At 46.7% G+C, this 22165-nt stretch overlaps 2 protein-coding genes across 3 annotated transcripts in view; both read right to left on the bottom strand.

Moving 5' to 3' along the window:
* Nucleotides 1-9561, bottom strand: part of UBE2G2 (ubiquitin conjugating enzyme E2 G2) — a 35807-nt gene extending 26246 nt beyond the window's left edge. For both annotated transcript variants that reach the window (XM_017888746.1, XM_017888747.1), the window contains exon 1: nt 9201-9561. In XM_017888746.1, the coding sequence (XP_017744235.1) occupies nt 9201-9243 (43 nt within the window). In that variant the 5' untranslated portion in view covers nt 9244-9561. The remainder of the gene's footprint in view (nt 1-9200) is intronic.
* A 3787-nt stretch (nt 9562-13348) lies between these two features.
* SUMO3 (small ubiquitin like modifier 3) overlaps nt 13349-22165 on the bottom strand; it is a 19343-nt gene continuing 10526 nt past the window's right edge. Inside the window, exons 2-4 of the mRNA XM_017888766.1 lie at nt 21648-21776; nt 17105-17176; nt 13349-14770 (exon numbers count right to left, since the gene is read on the bottom strand). Of these exons, the coding sequence (XP_017744255.1) occupies nt 14681-14770; nt 17105-17176; nt 21648-21776 (291 nt within the window). The 3' untranslated portion in view covers nt 13349-14680. The remainder of the gene's footprint in view (nt 14771-17104; nt 17177-21647; nt 21777-22165) is intronic.

The following is a 22165-nucleotide window of genomic DNA, read 5'->3' as shown; positions in this document are numbered from 1 at the left end:
AAAAAAAAAAACAAAAAACAAAAAAAAACTTAAGAAAAGCAACACAATTTTAAAAGGAGCAAAGACTCAAGTCGCTTCATCAAAAATGACACATGGATGACAAATAAACACACGAAATGATGCTCAACATCATGAGTCTTATGGAAGTGCAAATTAAAACCTCAGTAAGGGCCCGGGGTGGTGGTTCACGCCCGTAACCCCAGCACTTTGGGAGGCCAAGGCGAACTCCTGAGGTCAGGAGTTAGAGACCAGCCTAGCCAACACAATGAAACCCTGTTTCTACTACACAAAAATTAGCCAGGTGTGGTGGCAAGCGCCTGTAGCCCCAGCTACTTGGGAAGCTGAGGCAGGAGAATTACTTGAAGCCAGGAGGCAGATGTTGTAGTGAGCCGAGATCATGCCACTGCACCCCAGCCTGGATGACAGAGCGAGACAGTCTCAAAAAAAAAAAAAAAAAAAAAAAAAAAAAAAAAAAAAAAACCAATAAAACCCCAATAAGACTGCTATACACCCAATAGAATAGCTAAAATTTTTAAAACTGATGAGCACAGTGGCTCACAGTTGTAATCCCAACACTTTGGGAAGTCAAGACGGGCAGATTGCTTGGGCCCACAAGTTCAAGACAAGCCTGGGCAACATGGTGAAACGCTATCTCTACCAAAAATACAAAAATTAGCTAAGCGAGGTGGCATGTGACTGTAATCCCAGCTTCTGGGGAGGCTGAGGTGGCAGGATTGCTTGAGCCTGGGAGGCAGAGGCTGCAGTGAGCCATGACTGCACCACTGTACTCTAGCCTGAGTGACAGACAACCTGTCTCAAAAACAAAACAAAACAAAACACAACTGGTCACGCCAAGTGTCAGCGAGGAGGTAGGGCAATGGGATCACTTAATACAGATGCTAGTGAAATGTGAACTGGAGGAAAACAGTTTGGCCATTTCTTTAAAAATTAAACATACACTTCCCATTATAACTCTGGTTATTTACACAGGTGAAATAAAAGCATATATCCACAGAAAGACATGTACACAAATGTTCATAGCAGGTTTATTTCTAATAGCCTAGACCTGGAAACAATCCAAATGTCCATCAACAGGTAAATATATAAATAAATTGTAGTCTATCCATGCAATGGACTACTACTCTGCAATAAAAAAAGAACAAAATACTGACACAGGCAACAACACACATGAATCTCAATATAATAATGCTGAATGAAATAAGTCTGATAAGAGTAAAGTACAAAACAACCTACATGGTAAGTGAAAGTAGATGGGTCACCACCTGAGAACTGGGGCAGAAGGGAAGAAGGGAGAGATGAATTAAAAAGGGGGCAGGAGGAAACTTTTGGGGATAACAGACACATTCATCACCTTGACTGTGGTGATAGTTTCATGGGAATACACACATATCACAACTCACCAAATTGTATGCTTCAATATGTCAGTTTACTATACGTCAATAGTACCTCAAAGCTTTTTTTTTAAGGTGGCTGGGGAAAAAATGACAGCATAAAGGCTAAAAAGATGAAGCACAAACAGGGATAAAATAATCATAGCATATATAACCAACACAAGATTAGGGGTAGAAAAAGGGATGGGATTATATAAAGAACTCCTACAAGTCAATAAGAAAAAGACAATTTATCTAAAATTGGTTTAAAAAAAATGAACAGACATTTCACAAAGGAAAAAACATGAATGACCTATCTACATGAAAGGATGCTCAACTTCATTCAGAATCACAGATGTACAAATTAAAACCTCAAGATACCACATCATACTCATCAGATCGCTAAAAACGAAATACAGTACACCACCAAGGTGTTAGCAACCATGATCAGCCCTGGGAATGATCAGCTGCTGCTGAAAGCAAAACATACTGGACAACCACACTGAAAAACAGTTTGGCATTACCAAGGAAAGCTGATTATGAGTGTTCTGTGACCCTGTGTTATGACCCAAATGTGTTCAGCAATACACATATTCAAAAACATTCACAGCAGCATTATTTGTAAAAATAAAAAACTGGAAATAACTCAAACGTCCAACGATTGAATGGATGAATTGTGGCTTATTCACAAAATGAAATACTACTCAACAGTGAACATAAACTAAGGCCACAGTTATGCGCGACTTAATGCCATTTCAGTAGAGGATAGGCTGCATATACAAAGAGGGTCCCCTAAGATTCTAATGGAGCTGAGAGATTCTGATCACTAATGATGTGTGTTACATTTTGCCTGCAGTATTCAGTACAGTCACAGGCTGCACAGGTTTGTAGCCTAGGAGCAACAGGCTCTACCATATAGCCTAAGTGTGTAGTAGGCACTGCCATTTGGGTTTGTGTAAGTACACTCTAGGATGTTTATACAATGATGAAATCATCTAACAACACGTTTCTCACTACCCTGGCATTAAGTGACATGACCGTAAATGCTTCAACATACATGAATTTCAAAAACAAGGCTGAGCAAAAGATTTGATTCACAGAACACATATTGTATAATTCCATTTCTACTAAGTTCAAAAACAGGTAAAAGTAAACAATATGTTAAGTGGTATATATAAAGAAAAGAAAGACTTATACAAAATTCAGAAGGGCAGTTAAGTTTTGGTGGTGGTAGGAAGGAGCACAAAGACTTCCAAGTTGCTGCCACTGTTCCATTGAAACTGGTGCCATGGACACAGACATTCATTTTATCATTTAATCAGAACATACACCTTTTCCATACTTCTACATATACAATATTCTTCACAACAAAAGTTTTAAAACTGGGCAAGACCCTGTCTCTACAAAATAAAGTTTTAAAACTAAAAAGGGGACATCATGGGGAAACACGACAGTAATAGGAAGGGACAGACTGGGTCTGGTGGTTCAGAGAGGGATCCTCCCTGTGGCAGGGAGGGCACAAGTGATGAAACCAGCCAGGGAAGGAAAGTGTCACTGCACCTAGGAGCCCAGGAGAGGAGCATATCAAGCCCGGAGAGTTAGGGGACAGCAATTAGGCCAGGAGGGCTGGAGAAGAGGGACCCAGGGGAGAGCATGCAGTCATACAGGGCACTGTGAGGACTCTGGTTCTGCTGCAACAAGGGTCCTGAGCACGGCGGCATGATCACTCTCTGCCACACTGAGGGCAGAAGAAAATGTGTCAAGAGCAAGAGGTAGAGGACCCAGCTGGATTCTAGGAAAGAATCTAGGCTAGAGGTGAGAGGCGCTTGGACCAGCAGGGAGCAGCGAGTGAAGGTTGGGATGAAGTCTGAAGGAAGGACACCAGATTACACATGGCTATAAAAGAAAGTGAGGTGTTAAGGACATTCTAAGGATTTTAGCCCAACAATTGGAAGAACAAGGCTGCTGTAAGTGCAGAGGGGGAAGGTTGTGTGAACAATGACAGTGGAAAACGCAGGAGCTCAGTTTTAGAGCTCAGTTTCGTACACGTAGGTTTTGGGTTCTAATCCTATCTAATAGGAATTAAATCCTATCTAATAGGAATTAGATACTGTACTGGGTTAGTGTCCCCTGAAAATTCAGGTACACCCAGTCTCTGTGACTGTAACCTTATTTGGACCAGACTGGATCTTTGAAGATGTAATTGAGTTAAAATGAAGTCATATCAATTAGGTGGGCCCTAAACCGAATTACTGGTGGTCTTGTAAGAGAGAATATGGGCACCAATGCACACAGCGGGAAGATGGCTATGTGAAGATGGAGGCAGAGGATGGAATTACACTACCTCAAGCAAGAGAACACCAATAAATGCCAAGGAAAACCACCAACCACCATTAGCTGGAAGAGGCAACTAAGGGTTCTTCCCTCGAGCCCTCAAGAGGAAGAATGACCCCATCAACACCTTTATTTCAGATGTCTGGCCTCCAGAACTATGAAAGAATAAATTTCTGTTATGCTAAGCCCTCTATGGGTAGCACTTTGTATGGCAGCCCACTTCTACCTGGGTCTATCTCTGATACTCCTAGGAAAGGCTGGATGATGAATAAAAACAGGACATCAAGACAAGACAGCAGTTTAGAACAATTGAGTTCTTTCCCAGCTCTCCTTTTCCCGTTTGTGAATCTAGGCAAAATCATCTTGTCTGTTGCTCAATTCCACAAAATCTGTAAAATTAGGGGGCCTAAACAGAATCATAGCCAAGGTCCCACCACCTCTAAATTTCTGCAGTTCTATGACTATTACCAAATACAATAAAGTGGGCCTGAACATCTATCCAAATCTATCTAAACCCCTTCTATGTACAGATTGATTCTGTCAAGTCCACCTTTATACTAGAATGTGCTACCTTAAAATACGTTATGAGGACAAACCAGATGTTAAGATACACAAAAAATAAACACTAAATTTTATCACATTATTAAGATACGGGAAAAACAAAGACCCCTCAATAACATACTGTATTCATCTTCTGTCACTGCTGTAACACAAACTACCACAAATTCAGTGATTTAAAACAACATTCATTGATGATCTCAGAGTTTCCAAGTGTCAGAAGTCTGGACACAGCATGGGCCAGCTAGTTCTCCGCTCAGTCTCACCAGGGCTGCCACTCCAAGTTCATTGAGGTTGCTGACAGAATTCAGTTCCACAGGGCTGTTGGCCTGGGGTCATTCTCAGCTTCTTGAGGCCGCCCACCTTCCTCAGCTCATGGCTCCTTTCATCTTCACAGCCAGCCACAGAAGGTAGAGATCCTGTCATATGTTGAATCCCTCTGACCACCCCCATCCTGCCTTCATTGCCTGCTTTTGAGCCTTATGTTATTGGATCCTCCAGGGTAATCCAGAATAATCTCCCTCTCTTTAGATCAGCTGATTAGTAACCTTACTTACATCTCCAAAGGCCCTCCACCGCAGTACTAGAAAGTGCTTGAATAACTAGGGCATGGGAATATTAGGGAGGTATGTTTAGAGTTCTACCTTCCACACATAGTCCAAACTTTCATGTTAACATGTGAAAACACACAATACACTTCTGTGACAAACCTTTGGAAATCAACTATTATTTAGGTTTTATTACTGCAAACTAATTGACAATTGAAATAACAGATGAAGCTTTTGTCAGGACAGTAAAAGGGAGAACACATCTTTGCTAATGCAAATATCCTTAGAAAATACAAGTTCAACAACACAAAGACTGGCCTGAAGCAGCAGCCTGAACTTAATTTCCTATGCAGGGGTTTAATGATTTTCTTCTCAGTAAAAATGAGAAAATGGCTGCTCACAGTCTAGCCTCATCCTAGAAACAGCACTAAAATAAAACTAAAACAGAGACACAAACACAAACCAGGACACCAAGAAATGGTAGGTGTTTACACATTTGACCCACCAACCAGGTTTCCCACGAGGACACAGAAGTTAACAGTTTCCCATATCCAATCCTCTGTTCTAGTATGAACGTTGTCAGAATCAAAATGGAGTCACTTTCGTCAAACCCTGACAACACGGAGGGAGGTCAAGATGAAGACAGAAAAATCAGCCAGGTGTAGCGGCACGTGCCTGTAGTCTCAGCTACTCAGGAGGATTAAGTGAGAGGATAGCTTGAGCCCAGGATGTCAAGGCTTGCAATGAGCTGTCGTTGTGCCACTGCACTCCAGCCTGGGCGACAGAGTAAGACCCTGTCTCAAAAAAAAAAAAAAAAAAAAAAAAAAAAAAAAAAAAATTATTTGCCAAAATATGCTTAATTTTTATTGCTAAAAAATGCTAACAATCATTTGCGCCTTCAGCAAATCATAATCTTTTTGCCGGTGCAGTCTTGCCCAGATATTGATGGCTGCTGACTGATCAGGGTGGTAGTTGCTGAAGGCAGGAGTGGCTGTGGTAGTTTCTGAAAATAAGACAATTAAGTTTGCCACAGGGACTGACTCTTTCACCAACGATTGCTCTGTAGTCTGTGATGTTGTCTGACAGCATTTTACCCATAGTGGAACTTCACTCAATATTGGAGTCAATACCCTCAAACCCTGCCGCTGCTTTATCAACTAAGTTAATGGAATAGTCTCAATCTTTTCTTGTCATTTCAACAATGTTCGCAGCATTTTCACCAGGAGTAGATTCCATCTCAAGAATCACTTCTTTGCTCATCTATAAGACTCAAATCCCCATCTGTTCAAGTTTGATCATGAGATTGTAGCAACTGAGTGACATCTTCATGCTCCACCTCTAACTGCAGTTCCCTTGCTATTTCCACCACATCTGTAGTTGCTTCCTCTCCTTAAAGTCATCCATGAGCATTGAAATCAACTTTTTCAAACGCCTGTTGTTGATACGGTGACCTCCCATGAATCACAGATGTTCTTAATGCCATCTAGAATAATAAATCCTTTCCAGAAGGCTTTTGATTTTCTTTGCCCAGATCCATCAAAGAAATCAACTTTCACGGCAGCTATGGCCTTATGAAATGTATTTGTTAAATAAAAGTCAAAATTGTTCCTGGATCCATGGGCTGCAGAATGGGTGTTGTGTTAGGCATAAAAACATTTATCTCCTTATACATCTCCATCAGAGCTCTTGAGGGACCAGGTGCACTGTCAGCAACAATATTTTGAAAATAATCTTTTTTTTCCTGAGCAGTAGGTCTCAACAGTGGGCTTATATTCAGTAAACCATGCTGTACACAGATGTGCTGTCATCCAGGCTGTTGTACCATCTCTAGAGCTCACAGTAGATTTAGCATAATTTTTAAGGGCCCTAAGATTTTCTGAATGATAAATGAGCACTGGCTTCAACTCAAAGTCAACTTAAAGTGACCGACATTAGCCCCTAACAAGAGTCAGCCTGTCCTTTGAAGCCAGTCACTGACTTCTCTCTAGCTGTTTAAGTTGTATATGGCATCTCTCTTCCCAATACCGCATAGGCTATTTTACGTACCTTGTAAATCTATTGCTTAATTTAGGAGCCACTTTCACCTTGATCTTAGCTAGATCATCTGGAGAACTTGCTGCTTCACCTTGTGCTTTTATGTTATGGAGACAGGTTATTTACTTCAATCTCATGAACCAACCTCTACAAGCTTCCAATTTTTCTTCTGCAGCTTCCTCACTGCTCTCAGCCTTCATAAAACTGAAGAGTTAGGGCCTTGCTCTGGATTAGGCTTTGGCTTAAGGGAATGTTATGAGTGGTTTGATCTTCTATCCAAACCACTAAAACTTTCTTCATATAAGCAGTAAGGCTTTTTCACTTTATCATTCATTGTGTTCAACAGAGCAGCACTTTTAATTTCCTTCAAGAACTTTTCCTTTGCATTCACAACTTGGCTAACTGGGGCAAGAGACCCAGCTTTCAACCTATCTTGACTTTCAACATTCTTTCCTCACTAAACTTAATCATTTCTAGCTTTTGATTTCAAGTGGGTGGAGTGCAACTCTTCACTTGTACACTTCAGCCCACTGTACCGTTATTATTGGCCTATTCAATATTGTTTTGTCTCAGGGAAGAGAGAGGCCAGGAGAGAGATGGGGAGAGAGAGATGGGGAAACAGCCACTCAGTGAAGCACACATAACATTTATTAGGACTACCATCTTTTATGGGCATGGTTCGTGATGCCCCAAAATAATTACAATAGTAACATCAAAGATTACTGATCATAGATCACCGTAATAGATTAAAATGTGACACAGAGACACGAAGTGCGCAAAAATGGTGCCAACAGACTTGCTCCCATGCAGGGTTGCTTGTAAAAAAAACTTGTAAACTTGTAAAATACGCAAGATCTGCGAAGTGAAGCTCAATAAAGCAAAGCGCGTGGGAAAGTGAGTGTGCCTTTAAGTTCTGCTCTAGCAGACACTAGGTGGCGAGCGTTATTTGAACTTTTACAGCAGGCCGCGTATCTGCTGCTGTACATCCATGGATTCGACCAACCAGAAATACAAAATATTTGAAAAAAATAACGATTTAAAAATACAAGTAAAAAAAATCTGTATAACTGCGCAGCATTTACACTGCATTAGGTACAAGAAGTAAACCTTGAGATGATTTAAAAGTTATGAGAGGCTATGCATACATTAAACGCAAATACCACGCCACTTTATAGTAGGGACTTGAGCATCCGTATCTGCAGGTGGGCCTGGAACCAATCCCCTCCAGATACCAAGGGATGAATGACCATACGTGAGTGAACCTGCATTTGCAATGTTTTTGTTTGCTTAAGCCAAACATCAACTCTCACTGTGCAGTGTCACCAATACAGCTATACGAAATCAAGCTACATGTATATTCACCACTTATTTTTGTTTTATCACATTTATTATTTTAGCTTATTTTTAACTTTCTTCCAAAATTACCCTCAATCTAATTACAAAAGCAGCGGCTAACTTTATTAAGAGTTTTACACATCAGGTTTTTTGCTAAGCACTTCACCTGCAGTATCAACTTTAACCTTTTAAGATAAAGAAACTGCAGAGACTGCGAGAGAGGAACAAGGTCAAAGAGCTAAGGAGTAGAGAGGCCGGGTCTGAATTCAGGCCCTGCTCTCAGTCGGCTACTATCTTGTCTCCGCCGGCGAGTCAGGTTTCTGGCGCTTTCAACACAATGGCCTTCCAAGACTTCTCGCAGCAGTTCCTCCGAGCGGGAATTCGGCGTCGAACGATGGAATGCCCAGTGCTCCTAGGTTCTCATTTCTCCCTTCGCTCTCCTCAGACATTAGAAATACCTAATGTACCGGGTAGGAAAGCACTCATGAGGTTTTCTCAACACTACCTAGGAGCAGTGACAGGTGGCACTGTTCAAAAGCCCTTTTCCTTCATTAGCGTGAAAGCCAAACTCCGACCTTCCACCTAAAGCTCCACCAACGATCTTTCCCCTTCTAACGCATACACTTTCCCCCGCTAATTCCTCAGCAGCAATTCAGGCCGTCTTCCCCAAGCTCTCACTGCACGTTCTCAAGGCTGCCAAGAAAAGAATTAACAGAAAAGAGGGGGGAAAAAGGCCCGCAAAGACTCAACCGTGTGTGCTCTCAACTAACACGGCGCCGGCGCCGCCTTTACTGACGCTGGGAAGGCTTCTCCTCACTTCACGCGTGAGGGCGGGCAGCGGGCGCAGAGAGCGGCGCTCCGCGGGACCCACAGCGGGGCTCGCGGTGGAGGCCCCGGGCCCGGCTCCCCCGCCAGGCTCCCTGCCCCAGCCCCGCCGGACGACGTGGGCCCGGGAGCAGGAATGCGGGACGCTGCTGACCGCCCAGGTCCCCGAACTCACGTTTGTACTCGGCCATCAGCCTCTTCAGCGCCGTCCCCGCCATGGCCCCGCAACAGCTGCGCTGAACGACCTCGCCTCAGCCGCGCGCGTCCCTCCTGCCCCGACACCGGGGGCTGCTTCCGGGTCACCGTCACGGGCCCAGGAACTCTTCCGGGGCGTGGTGCGTAGCGCGCGTGCGCAATCGTCGAGGCGCGCTGTCGGGGCGGTGGGAGTTCAACGGGCGGCAGCGGGTTACGGTTTTCTCGGCTCTTGCCCCGGCCTTAGTCGCTCTGCGTGGTTGGTTCCGGTCCCGGCACTTCCAGAGGCCTCAGGGTCCTGGTCTTATAGAGACTTCCTGAACGGTGGCGCCTGTTCTAGTGTGTGCGCTGCCGAAGGGCGGGAGGACGGCGTTTGTAGGGGGGAGGATGGAGGTTGGGGAGGGAGGGCGGAGACGAGATGGAGGTCGCGGGGCGGTGGGGGACTGCGAACAAGGCGCATGAGGCGCGGGGTCCGCACTTAACGTTCCAACCGCCCGCGGCCGGCCGGGTTTCAGGTTTGAAAAAGTGGTAAGGTTGGCTGTCCTGGCGCGTTTTCTCCACGTGTTGTGCGGCTCCGCTGGAGTTCGGGTCCAGCACCTTCTACTCCGCGGGAGACAGCCGCCGGCTCCGCTGGGCAGCCTCGACCCCAGGGCACCCCCGGGAGGGAGGGCGCGGTTCAGGTCCCTGCCCGAGCCCCTGGGGTGCTGAGAGACTCCCCAGTGACCGGCGTGGGCTCCCGGCCTCTCCACAGTTGAGGATCCTGTAAGGAGCGAGCCATTTTCCCATAATGGCTGTACTGAGTGGGTGTGCTTTCCCGATTGACCCGCTGTGAATAGGTGAGCGATTTACTCACTTCACAGTGAGTGCTTCGTGGCTGTCCAGTGCAAGGATGTATATACACACACACCTTTGCAAAAAAAAGTTTGCATCTCTTGCCTGGCTGTTTGTTGCAATAACCTCTTCATCTGTCTTTTCCTTTCCAGCATTGCAGATGATCCCTGTAAAAGAAGTCTGATCACATTCACACGCTGCTCTGCCTTGGGCCACCCCGCCTTCCTCCCAGACCCTCCCTCCCTCTCACTCCACTCCAGCTGCCCTGGCCTAGTTCAGAGTCCCTGACTTTTCCCACCCCAGAAACACTTCTGGCGGCTCTTGTCCCCGACTCTTCCCACCCTCTTTCAGTCTTTGCTCAAATGTTGCGTCTTCAGTGTGGCCTAGACCGTCACCACCCGGCCTTCACCGCATACCTTTTTCTCTGCAACTCCTACCCAACACACCGTACTGTAGAACTTACTAGCATGCTATACATTTATTACCCTTATCTGTTGCTTCTAACCAAAACCGTGTTCCATGAGAGCCAAGGGTCTCTGCCTACCTCTGTCTTGTTTCTGGGGCAGCCTCTGTACCTGGACACCATATACTCTTAATACGGATTTGTCAAATCAAATCTTTTCAAATGACCACCAGTGCTTTATAAAATTGACATCGTTCGGCTGGGCGCAGTGGCTCAAGCCTGTAATCCCAGCACTTTGGGAGGCCGAGACGGGTGGATCACGAGGTCAGGAGATCGAGACCATCCTGGCTAACACCATGAAACCCCGTCTCTACTAAAAAATACAAAAAACTAGCCGGGCGAGGTGGCGGGCGCCTGTAGTCCCAGCTACTCGGGAGGCTGAGGCAGGAGAATGGCGTAAATCCGGGAGGCGGAGCTTGCAGTGAGCTGAGATCCAGCCACTGCGCTCCAGCCTGGGCGACAGAGCGAGACTCCGTCTCAAAAAACAAACAAAAAAAAAATTGACATCGTTCTTTGAGACTGTTTCAGAGAGTAATTTGTGCAAATGCAATGTGCAAAAAGTCACAATGGAGGTGTTTCCTCCCCCATTCAAGAGCTGCTCTCTCTGTAATCAGACAGCACCCCACACCCCAAGGCGTTTCTGTCCAGTGCTACTAAAGGAAAGCATCTCCCCTTTTCCAGTTATGGGAAATATGGGCAATAAAGCATTACTGTCAATGCTGTGATGCTCACTATAACATCATATGTGTGATATTTTCATAATTTTATCAATCTTCTCCAGACATCTCACTGTAGAACACTGTATGTTCTCCAATTACTATTTTTCAGAAATGTGGTTTACAGCTTCTATCAGGATTAACTTCGGCTTCAAGTGACAAAAGTCCAAAACATGGGTTGCCGAAATAAGATGGCAGTCTCTCCCCTCAGCAGGGCTGTTACACCACCTTATCTGCAGAGAACCAGGCTGTCTGCAACATTTCTTTTCATGGTCAGCGCTCATTTCCTTATGTGAAATTCAAGTTTAGCTGGGCATCCTGTATTTTAATCGGCTAACTCGTGCAACTCTCAACTTGGATCAAGTGGCACTGGAGTCCCAGGGGTTCTGAGCAGCCAGTGTGTAATACTGCATGGCAGCACACCCTAGAGAGGCCAACTCTACAGAATAAAATTAATGCCTTCTATCTTTAGCAACTAAAGTTCTGAAATATAAAAAGGACCTCACAGCTTAACCCATGTTACACGGTGGGGCTTTCCCATGAACATCACGCGTTTCCAGCTGGGCACTCCTGCAGCATGGCTAAGATGACAAGTTTCCTGGGAGTGGGGGTTCCTGGGATGTGAACCTTTCAGTGCAAAAACGAGAAGTTCCAGTTGGAACCCCAGGCATAGATACCACGATAAATAGGGGCTCTCTCCTCCAGGAGCATCCATTTAACCCAAAGATTCAGTTTCTCATAATGTTCTTGAAACTAGTAATGCCAACAAATCTATTTTTCCAAATGCACAATTCGCATAAATCTCAGAGAAAAGACAACCTCAAGAACATGCCTTTGCTGGGCGCCGTGGCTCACGCCTGTAATCTCAACTACTTGAGAGGCTGAGGCAGGAGGATCACTTGAGGCCAGGAGTCTGAGATCAGCTTGGGCAACTAGTTTATAGTTTGGATTTGTGTCCATGCCCAAACCTTATGGTTGAATTGTAATCCCCAGTGTTGGAGGAGGGGCGTGGTAGGAGGTGATTGGGTCATGGGGGCAGATTTTCCCCCTGCTGTTGTTACGGTGAGTTCTCACAAGATCTGCTTGTTTAAAGTGTGTGGCATCTCCCTCCTGCTCCAACCATGTAAGACGTGCCTCCTTCCTCTTCTGCCATGAGTTTCCGGAGGCCTCCCTAGCCATGCTTCCTGTACAGCCTACAGAACTATGAGTCAATTAAACCTTTTTTTAATAAATTACCACAGTCTCAGGCAGTTCTTCATAATAATGTGATGATGCACTAATACAGCAATATAGTGAGACCCCCATCTCTAAAAATGTTTAAAAACATCCTGCTGGTTCTTCTGCTGTGAGGTGTTGTGGATGGAAGTTCAAGCAGCACTGCCCTAATACATCCACATATGCTCCTGGCCATTATTCTCATCTAACCTATGGTGCCTGAGACACATCCCTTTCCTCATGGATTTTGGCAGCCCCTTCGCCTCAGGCTGCCTAGGGAATCTGGTGGATGTCCCCGTCTCTGTAGTGTACCTTAATCTGTGCACTCTTCCTGGTGCAAGTGAATCACGTATTCCATCTCCACAGATGCCCATCTTTCTTCACCTTGGGTTCACTCAACTGATGGACTAAAACAGCTCATTTTCAACCTGGGTTTTGTTACACCATTGCATATTGGAAAATTCTTAAAAGCCAAATCAATGTCAGTTCCATTTCAAAGCAGATAGGTAAGTTGTCCATGGCAGAAGGAAAGCTGACTTACATTCAAACACCAGAAAACGAGAGATGTCCTAGACTAACACCCAAGCTCATCTGCCTCTAAAATCCACCCTTTCTTTACATATGAAACCCAGGAGAGGAAGGGTAACCTGTCACAGTGATGGTGGCTCAGACAGCTGTCAGCCAGGAGGTCTCTGAGGAGAGGCTACATCCCTCAGCAGGAAAAAGGCTGGACGAGCATTGTTGATGTGCCGGGGAGGGGAAATGAGCCGCTGGGTGAATACTAACCTTCCAGCGGCTAGGTTTTCAATCAAAGTTTCTCCATGCAGTGGCCACGCGGAATGGTCAAACATTGAACTGTACCGGTACGCCCCAACCTTCAAATGCAGTGTTTAGTAGAAGCCAAGAGACAGAATACCAAACTATATTTACTGTTTACAGTAGTAAAGGACAACAAATAATGTACAAATTGGTGAATAAACACAACAGAACCAACAAACATCCCACCCGAGCCCATACAGCAAACAGGAAATGAGAACATTTCAGCAAGATTTCAAGCAAGCAAGAGATAATGGGTGGTTGTTCAGGTGACTATGAAAAGGCAGAGAATGGCCACCAAGCAGCAATGGAGCCTCAGGGAAGGACGGTAGGCAGAACTATGAAAATGTTTAATTGGTATAGATCCCAAAATATTTCACAGAACTGAAATCACCAGACTAATGCATAAATTCAATACATATTTGGAAAGCAGCACGGCACAAACCCACGAGAAGAACATGAAGTCATCATTCCATGGGTTCATTTGTAACCACACTTGGAAGTAGCTCTTTTACACGACAACGTAACTGCAAATTCGGCAATACTTAATCTTACTTTTTTATGTATAGACCATAATTATTCATCAGAAGCAAATACTGGAAGAAATCTGAGGCCACAACACCATTACCAAATGAGAAATATGGGAATTTCTTCAATATTAAGAGAAAGAGAAAAGCCAATTTTGGTTGTGCCAATCCTTGCTTGTGTACCAACGCCAGGTACTGAGCAGGGAGTGGGGTGGGAGGGGTGGCAGGGGGGTGGGTCCTGGGCCTCAGACCCCGAGATTACATGCTTGAGGGCCAGAGAGCACGTGGGGTCAAATTACCAAAGGACCCAGTTATTTTTTAACCTTTGAAGAAGCATTCCAGTATTTTCCCTTCAACTTTTCCATATACTGACAAAGCATACATTTGCAATATTTAGCATTTTAATCACCTGTGCCTATAACAGCAAGTGACAGTCTATCCTCCCTACCCACCTTGCCCCCGTTACCTGTCCAGGAGCCGCACCCCCACTGCGGGAAGCATCAATTCTCTGTGTGACTGGAGTGAGCGGGGGAGAGGCAGCAACTCAGGAGTCAAATCCCTGGCCAGACTAAAAGCGAACATTCAGGCTATAATTCTGGGGTTAAAAAATGTTTTAGGTGGGGGGAAAAACACAAATGAATACACAAAAAAACCCAAAATACCTTGCAACTCATTTTACCTGAACAAAAATAACAATTCTGATTGGCCCAATTTAAGTTACAGATTCATCCCTGCAGATATAGTTTCGAGTTGCACTTGAAGTACATCAGAGAGAGGAAAATCATTGTGGTGAATGTCCTCGAGTTTCCGCAGACGCCTTTGTGGTCGGCATGGTCATGTGCTCACCATTCAACAGCAATGCAAGGACGGACGGCCCGAGCTGGGGACAGGCCCTCTAGAAACCACGCCCTGCCAGGCTGCTCTCCGGCGCACCTCCTGTCTGCTGCTGGAACACGTCGATGGTGTCCTCGTCCTCCATCTCCAGCTGTCAGGGTTGTCACAGCAGGCACACCGAGAGAGAGGGGAGCTTGTTAGTTTTCATCAGAGAGTGGGAAGATCCCCCCTGGCATGAGTGTTCCCTGACACTAGCGACATCACCTGATCCCACCTTGGCTCCTGTCCGTCCCCTCACTGCAGCTCAGCACGCATGGAAGAGGCATTGCTATGTGCTCACCACAGCCGTTACGGTTCAGCAAGCTTCCCCTAACAAAACTCACAAAAGCAGATTCACAGCTAAAATGTTAACTGAGAAAAACTGAGTCTAGAAGATAAACTGAAATGTCTAAAATTCTTACTGAAAAATTACACAAAATCAGATTCTACTTAAGAACATCTGATTAGCAGCACTGAGTCCTAGGACCCGCGGAAGCCATGCGCTTTATACCAAGTGCGGGGGACCATGCCATGAAAGCCAAAGCCCCCAGCTCACAGAAGGGCCCATCAAGTGAGGGTCCACGGCTGGCTTCTCCTGCCCCTCCCCGTTCAAAGCCCAGGCAAGGTGGTGAAACACCCTTGCTCACTTCTCTCCTCCCGACACAGTGGGCGCAAAACACCCACCCTGATCATCTTTCATCCTCTGAGCAAGAGGAAGCTTCTGCCAGTTCCTATAGAGACTCAACAAGGCTGGAAGCAGCCATGCTCCCAAATGGAAAGAAGTCCCATCGGGGCTGTCGGCCACCCTCACCCTGCCACCGACACTACCGGCCGGAGGGAGAGTCCCCAGGCAGGGCTCCCTCTGCCTCTTGGTCCACCTGTCCACAGCCTGCCCCCTGACTCCCAGTCAAGTCCTGGAGACTCCACAAGGCCCTCCCCGCTCAGCTGCTCTCAGCAGCCTCTCCCTGGTGAACACTCCCAGAGCTGCCACTTCTTAACAGTGTGTAGATTTCGTAAAGTAGCTAGAAATGGATACTTATTGCAAAGATGTTTTCAATATTTATTAAATACTGAATATTAAATGTTTAAAATACTAAATGTTTTGCAAAAATATTTCCACATAAACATTCCAGTGGATTCTCACAACTTTGAAAGGGAGAAAAAAAGCTCCATTTACAGACAGACAAAACTGAGCCTCCACAGGATGAAGTGACTCTTGGTCACAGGGCCATCAGCTGACAAATGACAAGAGCTGCAACTTGAACCAAGTTTTTTAAAAAAGTCTGTTTCGGCCAGGCACAGTGGCTCATGCCTGTAATCCCAGCACTTTGGGAGGCCGAGGTGGGCGAGGTCAGGAAATCAAGACCATCCTGGCTAACATGGTGAAACCCCGTCTCTACTAAAAGTACAAAAAAATTAGCCGGGCGCAGTGGCGGGCACCTGTAGTCCTAGCTACTCGGGAGGCTGAGGCAGGAGAATGGCGTGAACCAAGGAGGCAGAGCCTGCAGTGAGCCAAGTTCGCGCCACTGCACTCCAGCCTGGATGACAGAGCGAGACTCCATCTCAAAAAAAAAAAGTCTGTTTCCAAGTCCAAAGCTCTTTCCACGACACTATGATGCCCTGCAATGTGATATATGAAATCTCATTCATTTCGGCATGTGACAGGTACATGAGAGAAGCAACCTGTGCAGATGGATGATCAGGTGTGATGGCACATTCTGCCCACCCACGTCACTTGTGCAAGTTACTTAAAGGGCACAAGAATCCAGTCGGCCCCTGAGCTGCACACGGGCTACAACTGCAAGTGTCCAGAGGATGGGCAGGAAGGGGCCACTGAGTGGTCCTCACACCCCCGCTTCCCTTACAGTGAGGACGGGCCCAGCACTCACTCCATCTCCAAACAGCAAGAATGATGTCTGGGGCTGGGCGCAGTGGCTCAAGCCTGTAATCCCAGCACTTTGGGAGGCCAAGACGGGCGGATCACGAGGTCAGTAGATTGAGACCATCCTGGCTAACCCAGTGAAACCCCGTCCCTACTAAAAAATACAAAAAAAAACTAGCCAGGCAAGGTGGCGGGCGCCTGTAGTCCCAGCTACTGGGGAGGCTGAGGCAGGAGAATGGCATGAACCCAGGAGGTGGAGCTTGCAGTGAGCCAAGATCCAGCCACTGCACTCCAGCCTGGGCGACAGAACGAGACTCCATCTCAAAAAAAAAAAAAAAAAAAAAAAAAAAAAAAAAAAGAATGATGTCTGCAAAGCAGTTTTCTCATTTGAAAATTTAAATCTAAAATTTGAAAAATAAATAATCTAATAATATCATTAAGGAAAAAAAGGAAGACATTCTGTATGACCTCCCATCTACGATTCTCAAATAAGCATATCCCAAATGGCAGTTACCCAATGCAAATCGGAAGTCACCCTGGAACCACGCAAAGCCAGCTCCATACCTGTGCTGGAGTGTCGGTTTCATTAATTGGCTGCCCGTCAAACCTGAATCTAATCTGTCTCATTGACAAACCCTGAAAAGGAAAAGCAGTCGCCATTAAACATGTCCAGATATAGCTTAATTCAAAAATCAAATATTTTAATCCAAGTATCAGCATTCTGATATGCAGATTTATGATCCAGTTCAGTATTAAAAACTCACCAGTGGGCCTACAATCTCTTTCACGCAGTGCCTGACACCACTGCTTTCAGAACCCACTTTTCTACCATCTTCTCTCTGATGGGCTAAAACAGCTCATTTTCAACCCGGGTTTTGTTACACCACTGTATACTGGGAACTTCTTAAAGCCAACTCAGTGTCAGTTCAGTTTCAAAGCAGATAGCTAAGTTGTCCATGGCAGAAGGAAAGCAGACTTAATATTCAAACACGAGAAAACAAGAGATATCCTAGACTAACATCCAAACTCATCTGCCTCTAAAATCCACTTTCTTAACATACGAAACCCAGGTGAGGAAAGGTAACCTGTCACAGTGATGCTGGCTCAGACAGCTGTCAGCCAGGAGGTCTCTGAAGAGAGGATGCATCCCTCAGCAGGAAAAAAGCTGGACTAGCACTGGTGATGTGCCAGGGGAGGGCAAGTGAGCCACCGGGTGAATACTCATCTTCCAGCGGCTAGCTTTTCAATCAAAGTTTCTCAGTGCAGTGGCTGTGTGAAATGGTCAGTTCAAACACTGAATCTTCTCTGTCCTGGTGCCCTGACCTGTCCTGGGTCATCCCTCCCATTTCCTTCCAGAAGCGGAGTAGAAATTCTACAATGCTGGCACCACCACCTTCCCCCTTTACAAAGTTCTCAGCAAGGAACAGGTTGTGTGCCAATGAGGGACAGATAAGAAGGCTGCGTGAGGCCAGGGAGCAGTCACCACCATGACTTTGGCCTTGTGGAGGGCAGCAGGAAAGAGAGCACACAGCCTTTCTGTGTCCTGAGGGAATGGAGAAACGTGGTCGGGGCAGAAACATTTCCTCAACAAGCAGTTCTGATTTAACTGAAACAGGACAGATGGGCTTAAAACGTGCATCTCTGCTCCCTCCTGAAACCCCACTGAAATGACGTAAATGAGAAAGGCACAAACAGCAAGGACAAAGAAAATGGGAGCAGGGATGGGCAGAGATGTCAATGCTGGGCTGGGCCAGAGGCTACTGAAGCGTGGACACTGGTGGTCTGATGGACACTGGATTAGGATCCTGGGGCAGAGGGACTGGGCACAACCCAGCCTGTGTGGCAGGCAGCTGATTCTGAACAGCTGCCTGGAAGTTCACATGCAGACTTCCAGCAGGACCCCCACAACCCTGTGCCTCTCACGGCAGCACACAGGAGGTCTGCTTTCTGAAGAGGTGGGTGCAGAGCTCCAGGTGTAGGACAAAAACAGGCCCATGGAAGCACATGCCCCCAGCGCTGCGCGCCAAGTCCCCTCTCCCCTCCAGATGTGCCCCCAGGAGGCTGGCCAGAGACTGGAGGACTCAACTCTCAAACTTAGCATCTGGGTGCTTCCAAAACCCACAATCCAGACAGGTCACCCCAGGGATACACAGCCATCCATGTACATGGCTTCTCAACAGCTTCTCAGTGCTCCATGCTTGCACAGAAGTCAGCCTGCATGACAGCAGCCAGGGTAAGGCTCACTGTGCAGCAGCCCAGAGAGGAGAGGAGGGGAGAAGCACAGAGGAGAACAGACAGGAAGGAGGCAGGAGAACGCTCCCAACACAGGCCCACACATGCACACACCCCCACACATACACACACATGCACAAAGACATGGACATACACACCACACACACCTACACTCACAATTCAAGATCTATGGGAAGTGAAAAATAATACTACCTTCAGAAAACAATCAATTGCTACTGAGGATGGGTATGGTGGCTCACACCTGTAATCCCAGCACTTTGGGAGACACAAGCAGGAGGATCACTTGAGCCCAGGAATTCGAGACCAACCTGGACCACATAGGGAGACCCCATCTCCACAAAATAAAAAAATTAGCCAGGTGTGGTGGCGTGTACCTGTAGTCCCACCTACTCGGGAGGCTGAGGTGTGTGGATCACTTGAGCCCCGGGGTCAAGGCTGCAGTGAACCATGATCACACCACTGTGCTCCAGCTTAGGGGACAGAACGAGACCGTCTCAAAAAAATAAATAAATAAACTGCTTTTGAGAAAAAAAGGACGCTCAAAGAACAGAAAGAGAAAAGAACTTTTGGAAATTAAAAATCACGACAGAGATGAGAATGTCCACAGAAAGTGGAAAGATAAAGTTGAAATGACCTCCTGGAAAGGAGACCAACAGCAATAATAAAGCCCAAAGCAAAATGGGAGAAAAATTATCAAATGTAAACTAGGACAATTAGCAGCAGGAGGAACAGGAACTCCAAAAAGAGGGACCAGAGTGTGGAGAAGGACACAAATTATCAAAGAACTAACATAGGGCATATTTCTTGAAGAAAAATAAATGTCCAGACCCATAAAGTACCCAGCAGCATGCGTGATAAAATCACCCGCCTCTGAGGCACATAAGGGACACTGGAATGCCAGAATATGGTCCCAGATACTTCCAGAGAAAAACTAAGTTACAAACAAAGCACAGAGCATCAGAATCCACTGAACTTCTCACTTTTTTTTTTTTTTTCCTTTGAGACAGGGTCTTGCTCTGTCACCCAGGCTGCCAGCAGTGATACGACCTCAGCTCCCTGCAGCCTCCACCTCCTGGGCTCAAACAATCCTGCCACCTCAGCCTCCTGAGTAGCTGGGACTACAGGCTTCCACCACCACACCTGGCTAATTTTTTTAATGTTTCGTAGAGACAGGGTCTCCCTGTGTTGCCCAGGCTGGTCTTGAACTCCTGACCTCAGATGATCCTCCCACATCAGCCTCCCAAAGTGCTGGGATTACAGGCATAAACTACCATGCCTGGTAAACTTTTCACTTTTAACACTGGGAGCTATTCTCATGGCTGATCTCTGAAAGAAAAAAAAAAAAAAAGTTTCAACCAAGAATACTGCGTGCAGCCACATACTGAAGTGTGAAGGTTTATAAAAGCAAAAGTCACGTTCAGCCATGCAGTGTCTCAAAGGCGCCACCCTTCTGTGCCTGTTCTGAGAAGACCCTGGAGGATGTACTCCACCACAAAACACAAAAGGGAGGAGGACTAATCCAGGAAACACCAAGAGAGAACCTCTAGGATTTGAACAGGGGGCCCTGGACCACGGCTGAGTAGCCAGCCTCACAAGCAGCAGTGCAGGTGGGGCAGGAGGGGAGCCCCGGAAGAGCAGGGGGAAGGGCAGAGCCCCCGCCACATGTACACGGCCCCACACACCTGCCATCCCGCAGCGCAGGGGAGAATGTGGCCACCAGCCCAGGCAGCACAAACTCCAACAAGGGCCAGGGTCCAGGACCAGGCAGAAGCTGGGTCACGGGGCCTGCATGGCGCCAGGCCACTCACTCTGCTGGGAAGACCGGAGCCTGCGTGTCTGGAAGCTCAGTCTCACCTTTCGCAGGTGAAAATAAGATCTGCCATCAGCAAACACGAAGAAAGGAAGTCAGAGGGTCTGCTTGTCAATGAAGAGTGCAAGGTGGTCGCCAGTGACTGCCCCTATGAGCAGGGTATCCAAAGTGGGAGGGAAAGAGGAGGAAATCTAACTGAAAATCTACAGGCAAAAGAGTAAAATAAAAGGGCAACAAGTTGCTGTATTTTCAGAGCAGCTGAAGAAAAGCAGCCTCTAGGTCCCACTCAGGCAAGCAGGGCTCCCTGGGGAAGAGCACCTGGCTGCAGGGCCGGGCCCCCGACACGCCAGACAGCAGCTGGCGGGCAAAGCCCATAGGAGTGGCTTAGAGAGGGACCCCCTGGCCCAGGGTGAGTCCTCCACAGCATTACCAAGAACAACAGACACACACACACACACCAAGTCACACACAGCAGCCAGAAGGCATCCACCCAGCTGGGCACTGCCAGTGAGGCAGCTCATTATCCTGAAACTGAGGAAGCAGGTGAACGAATCATGAGCTTTCTTGCCCCTCCTAACAAAATGGAAAACCACACTGCAGATGAGGGCAGTGTTTCTTCAGGGCCACGCCAGCTCATACGTGAGGACGGGGTGACAGCAGCATGGGGCACACGCCACCTGCAGCCCCAGAATGGCCAGATCTGAGCAGGGCCCCCAAGAGCCTTCAGCGTCACAGACTTCACAGATGTTAGTACCCCAGGGAGAACACAGCACCCTGGGCAGCCGCCTTATCAGGAAGAAAACCCCACCACATTTCTCCGAGCCTCTAGGTCCCTCCACCTCATAAAAGGCCATGGGGGACACAGTCAGCAAGCCCAGCCTAGGCCAGGTTTACAGCACAAGCCCCCGCCTGCCCATCCATGAAGAGGGCACCTCGAGCGGCTACATCTGGGTCCAGCCCCGACACTCGTGCTCTGGGGATGCCTGGCGCACACAGGAGCAGCGCGCACACGGGGAGGCCCCGTGGGGGAGCGAGGCGCCGCACCTGCCTCTCGCAGTACGCCTTCATCAGCTTGCTCAGTGGCGTGTGCCTCTTGATCTTGAACTGCACCACGGAGCCGTCCTGCCCGGCTACCTTCAGGTTGATGTGGTCGTTCTCTGTCTTCACGCCCTCCTGCAGAAGAAGACACCGGAGACTGGCCTCAAAACTGTATCTCAAAATAACCACAACTTGAAAGAGCAAGTCTTTAGGTAATTGTTGGCTTTCTAAAGTCATTAAAACCAACCTAATTCTTAAAATTCTCCAGCAATTCAGAGTCACTTGTGATGGTTTTATTTTTACACAGAATTTATTTTTAACTTCCACTTGTTAAGCATTCATGTGCAAAACAATGCAAGTCTACAGTCCTCTGACATTGTTAATTCAAAGAAAAAAACCTGTTTAATAAGTCTAGGGAAAAATCAGAGAAAATCCTTTTTTTTTTTTTTTTTTTTTTTTTTCTCTTAAAAAAAGATAAAAAAAAAGAGGGGGGGAGTTGTGGGGGGGCGTCTGATGAGAAAGAA

This window comes from Rhinopithecus bieti, unplaced genomic scaffold (assembly GCF_001698545.2).
Source record: "Rhinopithecus bieti isolate Rb0 unplaced genomic scaffold, ASM169854v2 scaffold_18153, whole genome shotgun sequence".
Classification (NCBI taxonomy): Eukaryota; Metazoa; Chordata; class Mammalia; order Primates; family Cercopithecidae; genus Rhinopithecus; species Rhinopithecus bieti.
This window is presented reverse-complemented; position numbering and strand designations above follow the sequence as displayed.